General features: G+C 28.6%; 1 protein-coding gene across 1 annotated transcript; it reads right to left on the bottom strand.

The window, feature by feature from the left end:
* Positions 1-5,263: 5,263 nt before the first annotated feature.
* Positions 5,264-8,720, bottom strand: LOC101500455 (probable mediator of RNA polymerase II transcription subunit 26c). The gene is made up of 9 exons (XM_004502835.4): positions 7,725-8,720; positions 7,562-7,630; positions 7,384-7,466; positions 7,207-7,274; positions 7,033-7,085; positions 6,891-6,924; positions 6,667-6,803; positions 6,340-6,433; positions 5,264-6,230 (listed from the first exon to the last, which is right to left on the bottom strand). Exons 1-9 carry the CDS (start codon positions 8,133-8,135, stop codon positions 6,109-6,111), a joined length of 1,071 nt encoding a protein of 356 aa, XP_004502892.1. The 5' UTR covers positions 8,136-8,720; the 3' UTR covers positions 5,264-6,108.
* Between the last annotated feature and the right edge of the window lie 5,552 nt (positions 8,721-14,272).

The following is a 14,272-nucleotide window of genomic DNA, read 5'->3' as shown; positions in this document are numbered from 1 at the left end:
GACTCACGAGCATTCCCTAGTTATGGACATTGAATAAGCCTTAAACATTGACTGTGACTAAGCCAATGATATGTCAGAGTGACTCGTAAGCTGTTCGAGCATACTCTAATCCTTCCCTAGTCACGAACAATGAATAAGCCTTAATGATCATGCAATGTGACTAAGACAACGGTCTATCCAAGTGAATCACGAGCCTAATTAGAGTTTGAAGTAGCAATGTCAATTTATAAGGAAGCGAGTTTGAATTGTAAATTTACCTATTTAAAATTTCATGTTAAAGTCTTAAGAAAATAACTTAAGAATGATCTTGGTTATGAAAACGGAAAACGGAGAACGTTCTTAGTTTTGGAAACAGAAAATGGAGAACGTTATTGGTTAGTTAAAATCACAGTTTTATTTTATCTATTTAACTTGATAATCAAAATGACTGAAAGTAAATAGAGATAAGAAAGACATACCACACAAAGATATATCGTAGTTTATCCAACTCGGGCTACGTTCAATCCTCACAACTGTGAGATTTTCTACTAAATGTTCAAACGGATAACGTTTTTCGTTTTACACAATTTTTGTCAAGATCAACCTTGATCTGTAACATCAATTCTTTCCCACCCAGAAAGGATTCAATCAAGTCTCCTATCAATCTTGAGAAGATTTTACATTTCACTTTTTAACCATAAAAGGATTTTTACAACAATACTCAAACTATAAACAATCCTTATAATTTTGAGTTTATACAATAATGATTTAGAGATATTGGTAGAATATAACTATGCTCAACTCGTGTTGGAGAATAGATTCTTGATAAAAGAACTCAGTAATATGATCTGGATATATGAAAATAAATTCAGAACTGATTCTTTTCCAAATAAGAAGCTTTCAAGTATGTAAGTGTGTGTGATTGATGCATTTTCTTAGCACTTGAAGTTCTGCATTTTCCTTGAGCTTGGGGTTTATTTTATAGGCTTCAAGGAGGATTATGGCAGCTATTTTGACCATTGAAAAGGTGTCTGTTGTCATGTGTCAGACTTGACCAAAGACCAGACTTTTAGAACTTTAAATGTTACTGTTTTGAACATTGTGCATTTCTACTTGTGTGTTAACCATGTATGATCTGTAGCTTTTCATCTGTGACTGTGATGATCCTTTGTTTATTGCATACAAGCATCCCAGAGATGTGCTTAATCGATTCAGATTAAGACTGTCTTTTTAATCGCGCAAAACAAGCTGGAGAATGATGGTCAGTAAGCTGGAGAGTGTTTGTATCATTATGGATTGATATCATCATGCTTGGAGAATGATCTTGATCATTCTGGAGATAGTTGTTAATCATTCAGGAGAAAGATATTTATTATTGAAGATCATGTGTAACATGTTGGAGAATGTTTATCAATATGGAGACTGATGTTACACTGTTGGATAATGATCATTTGACACTTTTGCTTTGAGTTGTGCCTTTGATCCTTTAATCCTTTTGAGTGATTCTTTTGCTCATATGAGAGTTGTACATTCCTAGTTTATGAACAGGAAATTCATTCGCGATTTGCAAGAGTTTTCTTTGCATTAAAAACTGATTTGATCTTGCTTGTTGAAGAAGACAGAAATGTCGAGAACGTTCTTGGTTTTTCAGATTATGTCAATAACGTTCTTAGTTCAATTTTGTTCATTTTTAGCTTTTTCTTTAAACTGAACTTCTCTTGCATTTGCTTTGTACCTAACTTGAATTATTACACTAAAAAACACATGTTAAATTAACACATAATTTAGAATCATAATTAGAGTCTTTATTTAACTTATTATTTGTTTACTTCCAAACATTTATTTGAGATTTTGCCTCAACAGCGTATTTTCTAGTCATGGACAGTAAATAAGCCTTAGTAATGCATTGTGACTAAGACAACAATATGTCCAAGTGATTCACAGTCCTTCTCTAATAATGGACCACAAATCTAGTAGTCCATTTCCTAAATGTTTTTATTGTGGTAGAAATTGTTGAGACAAAATCTCAATTTAATGTTTTGATGAAAACAAACAAAAAGTTAATTAAGAGTGTTAATTATGATTCTAAATGTTATGTTAATTTAACTTGTGCTTTTGAGTGAATTTAATTAAGAACAGAATCAAGCAAAGCAAAGAAAACAACAACAAGAACATTAAAACAGAGAAAGATCTCCAGCTTAAAAAAAGTTCATCACAGCATGTTGATCAAACTTTTTCTACCTCTTTAACAAAGAGTCTGCCCTGGAAATTTGTTCATATCTAATCAGTACATGGCAAAGAACAAGTAGGATTCATCTAAGCTCAAAAAGGCTATTCGATCTCAAAAATAAAAGGACTCAAAGACAGACAAAAGTCATGACAGTTTGCAAACTCCAAAAATCAAATGTCAAGAAAGTTCGATCAATCTTAACATATGACAAGACAATTGCAAAGGAAATCCAGAATGATTAAAACGGGAACTCCATAATGATTATTGAAGCTCAAGAAAGTTCAAACTGACAAACAAGAACGTTAATCAATCTCCATTTTCTGCACAATAACAGCAGAACTGCATCTCCTCTGAAATAGCTTGTAATTCCTCTCCAAACTTCTCTAGCTACACTCAAGACAGAGAATGTACCATCCAATATCAATGAAGAAACGTCAAGACTACTTTCTAAAAAAGGACAGAACTGCTTTAAATGCTAAACCAATAAAGTCAAAAATCTATTTCAAAGAAGAATTATTTTTATTCTGAAATAATGTTTCAGTCATTTTTTAAATAAAAAATGTTGTTTTCCTCAAAACAACATTTACAAATTTTACACATTGATCTTTTTGGGATTCTCAAACTATGGGTTTTGGTGACAATTATTATGCACTTGTGATTATGAAAAATGAAAAATGACGTTATTGGTTTAGCAAACTTGCTAAGGTTATTCAAAATGAAAAATGTTTAAAAATTGCATCTTTTTGAATTGGTCACATTGAGTTTTAAAATGAGGCTTTTTTTTATGAAAAAAGAATAAAATATACTTTATCTTCATTGAGAACTTCACAAAAAAATAGAGTAGTGGAGAGGAAGAATAGGTCTCTAGAAGAACTAACAAGGTCGATGCTCAATGAAACCAACCTTTCTAAGTATTTCTAGACAGACACGACAAGCAACACATGTTATGTGATGAATATAATCCTTATAAGATCTATTCTAAAACTAACACCCTATAAAATTTACAAGGGAATGAAGTCTAACATCTCCCATTTTCACGTGTTACGTGTTCGAGTACAAATACTTTGTGTTAACCCAATTCAACTTTTATCTTATATTAACACTTCTCGAAATACGAAAACTAAGACCGTCTTCTTCCTTAGATTAATTGGTATTTCATTGCATTGGATGTATAACTCCATACAAAATCTCTACAAAGACACTAAACTTCAACAAAGATGAATATTGAAATGACATGGATTGCATCACATAATTTAGAACACTCATAATACAACTTTGAGCAGGATTGAACGAACACCCATAAAAAGTATATTTGATTCTCACATTGATACTTTGATTTTAACTTAAAGCACAATAAAATAATAATATGATTTCTTGTTTTTACGACCAATAATAATTGGAATACCTAACTACTTAGTAATATCATTTGTAATATTAGTAGTAAAAATATTGTTAATTGAATTTGCAATAATTTGATTAGTGTTATTAGAAAATAAAATCATAGATTTTGAAAGACTTTGAAAGACTTGCTTCTTGACCAGAGTGCATATTAATAAAATCCAAAATATTTTTTCTTGATAGTCTGATCAATAAGCTTCAAGCACATGAATAATATCATCAAACATCAAATGAGACATTGTTGATCCACTGCGGTTTAACCTAATAAGTCTCTATGAATAATCCCTCTTGACATAAAAAATACAATGAATAAACATTTCCATAAAAAGATAAAGTGACAGAAGATCCTCTTATTTGAATCGACGAATAAGAGAAAAAAAAGAGGATCTATCGTATCAATTAATGTTCATTTTAGAGGATGACATGAAAGCCACAATAATCTTGATTATGTGAGATGGCAGTGAAAAAAGATAAGAAATTCTATAATAAAACTCCATTCCAATTTATCATAAGCTTTGACAAGATCGAATTTGATGACCTTTGTTAGATTGCATAGTATGGATGCTTTCCTAAAAGATAATAGTATTGTGAATCGTACTCCTCCCTCCCAACAACTAAACCATGTTGATTGGGCAAAATGATTTTCGACATCTCATCCTTGAGCGTATTATGGATTTGCTTTGGTCATATCCTTACAAATCATATTGCAATGAGTAATGAGTCGAAATTCAACAGTCGAAGAAGCCTCAATAGATTTAGGGATATGAGTTAATTATGTGTTGTTTAACACTGCTATTAATTACATCCTGATTCCATTTATAACTAAAAATATATACTTTCACACTCATTAAATACTACCACTGTCCATTTCTAGAAGCATCAATTACTTTTTAAATTTATATTACAAAAATATGTAGTAAATTTAATTTTTCTTTTTTATATATTGATTTTCATAAAATATCTTTTGTATTTTAATAGGTCTAATTTACCTTTTTATATTTCAAGATAAATTAATAGTATTAATAAATGATATATTTAAAAGAAAAATAAATACATACACTTGATAATTTGAAAGAATGCTTCTTATTTAATGACACGTTTTTATCCCAAAAAAAATATCTTACTACTAAATGAGATTTAGTTATTTATGGGTCTAATAAAAATTGTAACCTTTTTACTTATAATAATTGAATCCAAAAGAGAGTACCAAATATATGGTGAACAATGATTCTACCTTTTAAAGTCAATTGTCCCGAAAATATCACTGGGAAAAATTGGACTATTCTCAGTTCTAACTCCGCATTTGTTGCTCACTAAATTACAAATATTCAATTCATTCCAATCCCCAAAATAACTCAAGAACAGTAAATTCACTCCAACAATTCAGTTAGCCTTCAGTGTGATCTCCCTTATAATTCAGTTGTCCTGCCCAAGTACAAAGACAGAGCAATAGGTGCTTTAGACGATCACTTATCACTCATTTACCTATTCAAAATTATTGAAAAAACTTTCACTAAAACATCTTGCTAAAATGAAATATTCAAATGTCAAATAAATTAATAATTCAAAAATAAATCCATTCACTAATCAATTTTGAATTTTTTTATGGTCTAACTTTTTCAATAATTTCAATTTTTTAAAAAATCAACAAAAATCTCGATCCAAAACATGGATATTTATTCACCGAAAATTAAAAATACAAAGAGCAGCTGAATAAAAAAACATACACTCGACCGACAAATTTAGATCTAATGAAAAGGCTAAACTAACAAAATAGTGAACCGAATTCAAATACTGAGAGTCTATGGAAAAAAATACACATTTTTAAGACTTAAGCAAGACAACGTCTTTCCCAATTATATTATTACTCCGTAATTATTTGCAATAGCAACAATAAATTCCCGCCACGAGTAAATGGTCAAACTGATTATTTATTGACTGTCCGCGTTTTCTATCAAAAATAAAAGTTAAAATACCATTTTGAAATCGTTAACTGGTATTTCAATTTTGCAAATAATACTTTTATTTCATGTTACACCCAAAAAAATTATTCTTATACATAAACTGAATTTCCGTATATTTTTAACAGTTTATGTAGTAAATTCAATTTTCATAAAAATAAGATGCAAAAACATCCCATCATTTGTTCACATAAATTGTTTGGGTGTAACTAAAAATAAAATTAGGTAATTAGCAAATTGAAAACATTTATCAACCCCACTGCCCCGTTCCATTCCATCCCTATCCTGTAACCACGTGCTCCTCAACAAACCAACAAAAGCTAGTTTGATAAGCCCTCTTTCAAAAAGGACAATGTTGTGGAAAGTTTTTTCTTCGGTCATTATTAATTTAAGTAAATAAAAACCACAAGAAAAAAATAGGTTTATAGTGGGGTGGAAAATCCAGAGGAATGAACGCGGTTGAGGACTTGCATTATACCAAGCCCCAACTTGCTTTTCTACACTTGAAATTGCACCAACAAGGCAACAACGGAACATGTATCACCAGTGCTGCCTTCCCTGAGAACTGCCACCACCTTTGTTCTTTGCAAAAAAAACATTCTTGGATTTTGACTTAGGTAACTCATGGATGTCCATCACCTGAATTGTTCTTTGCTTTTTGGCTATAAATAAATAAACAAAACACACGAAAATACAAGTCAGTTTTATTTTATTTTAGATATAAAAGAGAAATTGCATAAAAATGAAAAATTATAGAAAGAAAAATTCAACCATTTTCAGCCTCTTTGTAGTTTGCTTGAAGCCGTTTCCTTGCAGAAGCAAGCCTCTCCGCATCAAAATTGCTCTCTTTCTGTTCTCTCTGTCTCTGCAATCGTTTAACATTATGTCAGTATCTCTTTAGACAATCTTTCGTATTACACAATGACAGTGAATTTACTAGAATCAAAGTAAACAACCGTGCTTTTTGACAATCTCATTGTGATACCAAATATGCAGTAATCTGATAACACTCGGGACATGACAAAACACAAATTTCCACTCTATGGTTTTAGCAACCACATTGAGGAAACCAAAATGGTAATTAAATCATAACCGTACGTTTTGAAGAGTGGAAGTAGGGGCAGTAACTGGGGGTGATGGTTTTAGTTTTGGAGGTGGTTCTTTGCGAGGAACTGGCTTTGGTTTCGGTTTTGGTTCTGCTTCCGAGTTGTTACGGTCAGAACCAGAGCTACCGTCTGTGTCAGCAAAAAAGCATATCAACAAACAAATTGCAAACAAAACAAAATATCAACAAGAATATTTGAATTAGATGCTATTCTCACTATGTGGATTTGGAGAATACGCAAAATCAGGAATCTGCAAAACAAATAAACTAAAATAAACATTAGCAACCAAATGCAAAACTTCAACCCTTTAACTTTCCAAAGGAACAAAAAGCAAATAGAATAAAAATATTTCTATGACCTGATGATGATGCCCATTTTGGTTGGTTTTCTGAAGAGGAGAGTCTCCATCAGCTGCAAACGTTTTAATAATACTATTAATTTACCATGAACGAATTTCACACGAATATTCCAACCCTTTTACTTTCTATTTTTTAACTCTTCGACAAAAAAAATCCCCAAATATTAAGATTACCCATGAGAGTGTTGTTTCCTCCTTGTGGATTCAGCCTCACCCACTCATCTACAATTTCTTTCCACTTCCTGCAAATAACAAAAGCAGCATTCAAAAACTCTACTAAAACCACAATTCTCATAAAAAATACCACATTAATTTCTTCAAACAAAAATAAAATCATGTCTCTTCCATTACTTGACAAGTAGCTTCACCAATCTGCGAACATCGTTAGATGGATGTTTCCGCAACTGATTCACGTTCCTCCCTATATCAGTCTCCTACATGAATCAAAAATTAAACTATCAACAAAAATAAATAAATAAACACGCACATGAAAATAACCGTTTGAAATCATAAATATAATAATAATCACCTTCAACTCTTGAAATGTAATATCAATATCCGCCAGATTTTGCAGTAACTCCAACAATGAATCTTCAGACTGAAAATTAAAATCAAAATGAAAAGTTAAAAATAAAATTAAGCATTCATAATTCATAATTAAATAAAAACATTAATAATTCATTTAACAAAACCTGGCGAGGATCTTCTAGAAGTTCTTTAATTTCTAGAATCTTCTTCTGTTCATCTTCGAACAAACCGCCGTAAGGATCTAATTCCTCGTCATCGTCGTTATCGTTTCCGAGAGATTGCGGCGTTGGAGGTGAGGAAGCACCGCCGCGGCGTTGATGTTGTTGTCGTTCGGGGCTTAGACTCGGACTGCTCTGTTTCTTGATTTGGTTGATGTTTTGACGGTTACCGCCGTCGCAATTTTGGCAAAGCGGAGGAGACGTCGTGGCAGCGTAGAGACGCTCGACGATTCCGTCTCTTCGGCGCTTTAACTCGGCGGCGTTATCTTGAGAAGCAACGGATATTGCGGTGTCGATGAACATCCACACGTCAACGCCCGCCGTATCCAATATGGATCGGAAATCGTCCAAATCCATCGGCGAAGCGCGTGCGTGCGTGGACTTTTTACAGTTACGAAATTGGTTCAATCGGAGAGTCCGATTCAGAGATGAAAACGATTTGTTATTTGTTTTCTCTCACTTTCTATCTGTTTTGGTTTGTGAAGTGAAGAAAACGCTAACAATAAAATCGGAAGATTCGTTGTTCCGTTTTCGTAGAAAGAGATTAGGTTATGATCTTACATCACGAGATCTAAACGTAAACGGCAACCGGTAGATAGAAACGACGAGATAGAAATGAGAATTAAAAAGGGCGTAGATCTAAGGTTGGTGAAATATGTGAAATTGAGATTGATACAGGTAGTGGGTATATTCCAGAAGAAAACTCTTATAATATTTTATTAATATTTATTTAATTGATTTGATTATAAGACTTGTTAATTTGATATGTATGGTATGGTATGGTATGGGTAAGGAGGGAAGAGGAGAGTGTTGTTTTTGTTTATAGCCGGTGGTGCGGTGCAAATTTTCTAATAGATGCAAGCACCCACCCAAAGCCAACTTGGGGCGAATGTTTTTGGTGCGAAGCTGCTTTTTGTTTTTTTTCAATCTTTCGTTTTGTTTTTTTTTGCTGTAACTGTGGGCTGCGGGCTAAGGGAGGTGAACGGACGTAAACAGAGGCATTTTTTACTTTTATTTATTATGATGACATGGGATGTCATTTTTTTATTTATTTATCTCATTTAATTATAGTTTTTATCAATCTATTTTACTGGTTCATAATATTATTTTTAATTTTAAAAGTTAATATATATATATATACAAATATGCAATTTTTTTCTTCATATTTTAAAATTAAAAGATATTAATTTGACTTATTTTAAATAATTTAACGTTTAATTTTATAATATCAAATTATTTAAATTAATTAATTATTTATATATTATTAATTAAATTACAAAATATAAAATTAATTTTTTTTATCAATTTTCTTCATTTAATTCACCGAAGGAAAATTAATTAATTAGATTAAATAGAATCAAAGTAAATCTGTTCCGCGTGGCCACTACTCTACAGACCACATTCGACATACGATAAATGCAGGAATATGGAGACGTGTGCTGATGTGTGTTTTGACATTGAAATTGGCACTAGTCTTCTTTATTGTCCCAAAACAAAAATAAGAGTTGTTTGAAGTTTTTACATAAGTAATGGTACTTCAAAATTTATTAAAAAAAAGAATTTCCATTTTATCAACACATTCTTGTTAATTATTGACATACTTTTACTATTATAAATAACAAGTATCTAAAAGACAGTGTTAAAAAATTGAAAAAAAAATTATATTAAAATTTGGGTTTTCAAATATAAAAAAATTGTTTATTTAAATACATTATGTTTTATTTCCTTAACAAATGTTCTAAGAATATTTATAAACATAATCCAAAATCAAACTTGTGTTTTGGAAATAGCGTATATAATATTAATTAGATGATATAGTTAAAATAAATAATTGAAGTTCGATTAAAATTTTAAAAGACATTCATTTTGAAAAACACAATAATTTTTTAAATTGTCATATAGCTATGTTTGATGGTACCAAAAGACATAGAAAAAAAAAAGGGAGAATAGAGACAGATAAGATGACATTAAGGGGAGAAAGAGACCAAAAAGAAAGAGTAGGGTCAAGAGATTGAGAGAAATAGGAAAAAAATTAAGGGGAGAAAGAGACCAAAAAGAAAGACTAGGGTCAAGAGATTGAGAGAAATAGGAGAAAATATAGAGGGACGGAGATAGGAGACAATAGAGAGAGAGAAGATAATGATAAAGATGTTAGAGAGTAGAGATAAATAATAAATTTTTAGTAGAAAATAAAAATAGTATTTGAGTATTTCTAGTGGTTTGTACTCGAGACAATTGAGACAAACAATTGTCTAATGGTTTAGTGTGGATCAAGAATTCTTATTTATGTTCAGTCATTTACTCGTTGTTTAGTCTTGTTATCTAACTAGTTTCTAAATTAAAAATTAAATATGATACAATAAAAAAAATTGTTATGTCAAATTCTTTATTTTTTTTAATTCAAATCAAACACACTTTAAAAGATTAAAGTTGAGTCATTAATTAACTCAACTCAATTAAAAACTCATAAACTTATTAGTAATTTACTTGTATTTTTCGTTGGTAAGTTTAACTATTGATAGTTGAGTACATGGTGTAAATTTACCTATTACAAGTTTAATTATCATTGATAACAATGTTTGTTTGTCTTTAACAATCCAAATTTGGTTGTGTATAGTAGATGATGATACAGATGCGTTCTGGCAAGGAGTGAGGGTTAAGACTGCTAAAACCTAACATTGCTTATTTGTTTACTTATTATATTCTTTGTTCGGTGTTTATTTGTTGTTATGAAGTTATCTTTGTTTTGGACTTATTATATCCTTGTTCTGCTAATCCCTCTTAGCTAATAGTAGTTTTCTTAATATTTATAGTCTAGTCGAAATTGTTTAGATATTTAAATTTGTTGATTGATTATATATATATATTATTTTTGTGAAATATTAAAAAAAAAAATTGATACTTTCAATTTGATTAAATAAGTTGATCTATATCGACGTTTTATAATGGGTTAAATAAGGCATGCTAACCCATTTTATCATTCTATAGAGAACATATGCATAGAGCCGTTTTTGCCATATCATATACAAGATGGAATATTCATAAGAAATATAATAATTCTATGTGGCAACGTCTTATCTTTCTAAATAATAACCATCCATTATTTGTATTTGATTACTCATACTTTGATAGGTCAAATCCCCTTAACTTCATTCATTTTTCTATTTTTTAACGATTATTCATAATAATAACAATACTTATTATAAAAATAAAATTAAAATTAAAATAATTTGAAAGAATGACAAACTATGGGCTAATACACAAGTGATATGGCAAAAAATATATTGTCATAACCCTCCAATTTTTAAAGAAAATGAACTTCAATAATTTAGAGTTCTTACAAAAAATAAAAGTAAAATCAAACCGATAATAATAATTGTTCACATTATAATTTGAATTCATATTATTCTGAATGATTGGTTTTCAAAGGACACTCATTTAACTCCAATTACTTTCTCATTTTATTTGTTTGATTTGAGTTGTTCACAATTATTAAGAAAATAATTAATGTTATTGTTTTTAATGATAAAATGAATTTCATTTACACAACTACTTTTATTAGTTGAAATTGGTTGAGAAGATAAGTGAATTGAGATACAACAAATATGGGTATATTAATGGAGAAAAAAAGTAATTAATATTATAAAATAATAAATAATTTAAGACCAAAAAAATAACAAATAAAACATGAAATGAAAGGAGTAAATGATATGGCAAATCATTTATTTATACCACTAATCTATAATTTGTGATATTTGATCATTGACCTACACCCACACTATCATTTTAGTGTATTATTATTGTCATTATTAATAATACGCGATTGCGAATAAATTAAGAATATTATTCTAATATAATAGGTTAGTAGTCATTTTTTAAATATAGGCAAAGGAAATCACAATTTATCTCTTATTTAATGATAGTATATAAAAAATATCATTTATTTAATTGAACTCTTTCTATTTTTAATAATCCAATTTATTGATCATGGACATGGAGGGTAATTTAGAAAATAGAATTAAATTTTTATTGAGATCACATAGATTAAATGTAATTAACTATATTTCTTAATATGTGAAATTTGATTTGTTTTCACTTATTATTTATTTAAAAGGGAATAATATTTATTGAATAAACAATATAAATTGGTTTAAAAAAACTAATATAATATAATAGAATACTCCAAAAAAGGTCGTTTGGAATTATTTTTGTTTTGAAATTTTCAAAAATTAAAACTAATTTCAGTTTTGAATTTTAAATTTCAATTCAGATTTTTTAGTTTCAGTTTTTTATTTTTGAGTTTATCTTCACTATACATTTACCAAGATGTAAAAAATATTGACACATAAAAATGACAATAACAATAATAATTATTATTATTTATGAAAATGACGATGATTATTATTATTATAATTGTAATTATACATAAATAATAAAAATATATAGATTTTAAACATTCCAAAATGTCAATAAGTTGATATCACTATAATGATTATTATGTTACATTAAATGCATTCTATAATTGATGAGCTAATCCATCTCAAAAATTGTCATTCTATTGAATTTTTCCCATTTTAATCTTCATCTTTTAACTCAATATTTTTTTTGTGATATTGTCTATATAGAGGACCATCTTGCATCTCCGTTTTAATAAAATTATGAAAAATACAAAATGTAAGTAGTCTTCTCTAGGCATGTGGCAACATTGCTTTCAGAATAAGAAAATGTGCTTTCAAAACTCCAAAACACTTTTCAATCATATTACGCAACCAAGAATACACATAATTGAATAACTTTTTAAGATCATTTGGTGCTTGTGATATGTTCTTCACAATATGGTGAAAAAAAGCCAAACATATTGGTGTATCTAGATTCCACAAAATAATCACATCACAACGGATACAATTGAGAAAGGCTAGGTCACGATGGTTTTGGAGTTTACACTTCAATTGTAAGGGAGAAACGTATTTCTATTGTTTTCAGTTTTGAGTAAAAACCGTTTCAAAATAACATTCAAAACATTTCGACTCTATTTTAAACGAACACCGTTTTGTTTTCAAAATAAAAAATCATTACGACCATCTCCAACATAATCTAATATAATAGAATAATATTAAAATATAAATTTATATAATCAATATCAAAGTTGTACATATTAAGACTCTTTTAATCAATTTATAAATATTAAAATTGTTATTAATTTTTTTTTCAAAATCATTTTTTAATTATGAAGAGAGAGAAAATAGTAAACTTTTTTAATTTTTATATTTAATTAAAGATATTTTTATGAAAAACTAATTAATAATTTTTATAATTTGAAATTTCATATAAAAAAAATTGACTTGTATTGTATGCACGGCTTACTCCAACTTGGCCGACAATGACTCGTGTGTCTTAAATAGTAGATAAGATTGAATTTATTGTCGAAAGAAATTCATATACTTCCTCTAACATGAAGCACACAAACAAAATCTGACATTTATGTTGACTTTGAAAAATTGTGAATTAATTATTTACAATAATTAAATAAATTACATGTGCTTTTTTAGTTATATTAAACTTAAAATTGCAAAAAAAAGCTATTTGAGTACACTTAATAAAAGTTTAATATTAAAAAAAGTTAACAAAATATACACAATTGATTTTAATTTGCTGTCAATAATCTATCTACAATTTTTAAAAGACAATATATAATTTAACTAAACAAAAGTGTATATGAAAATTTGCCGTATTACTTTAGTCTCATATATATATATATATATATTTAAAAAAATACTAACAAAATTTGTATTTAATTCAAAATTGAATCTAAATATATTTATATTTTGGATCAATAAAAACATCATTAAAGAATTTAAATAAATATTAATTTTATTCGATAGCTAACAATTTAAAAAACACTTTTAATTGTTTTTTCGTTCACTACTATCATCCAAAAAAGAAACATAGTTTTCAATTGTCATTCAATAAGAGATAATTTTTCTAATTTAAAAGTAATCATATCATCTAAATGTGAATCATGTACATTATCTACTGATGTTTCAAAAAAATTATCTCGCCTTCTTTATTTCTTTGATTTTAATAGGATATCTATTTACAAGTATCCGTAAAGTATTGTAGAAATATCAAATATTAATTTAAAAATAATAATAATGATACTTTAAAGATATGTATCCGCAAGTATTTAAGAAATATCAGATACAGATATGCAGGAGTAGATCTTTTTAGGGATGGAGGAGACCACGACCACCCCAAAATTTTATTATTAGATAAAGATAACTATATCTTCAATAATATTTATCTTTATTATATGAAATACATAACAAGTATTTCTTTAACTACTTCAAATTGTGAAGTATCTCAATTGTAACATAGGCTTTTATAAACCTTATGTTTGCGGTTTTCTCTAATTTGTCAACATGGGTATTACTGAAATATTTATTAAAGTTGACTAAATTAATAATTTTGGTACATTTATCTATTCAATTTAGACC

The sequence above is a fragment of the Cicer arietinum genome, chromosome 5, assembly GCF_000331145.2.
Source record: "Cicer arietinum cultivar CDC Frontier isolate Library 1 chromosome 5, Cicar.CDCFrontier_v2.0, whole genome shotgun sequence".
NCBI classification, from domain to species: domain Eukaryota; kingdom Viridiplantae; phylum Streptophyta; class Magnoliopsida; order Fabales; family Fabaceae; genus Cicer; species Cicer arietinum.
Note: the sequence above shows the minus strand (reverse complement) of the source record. Positions and strands in the feature narration are given on the sequence as shown.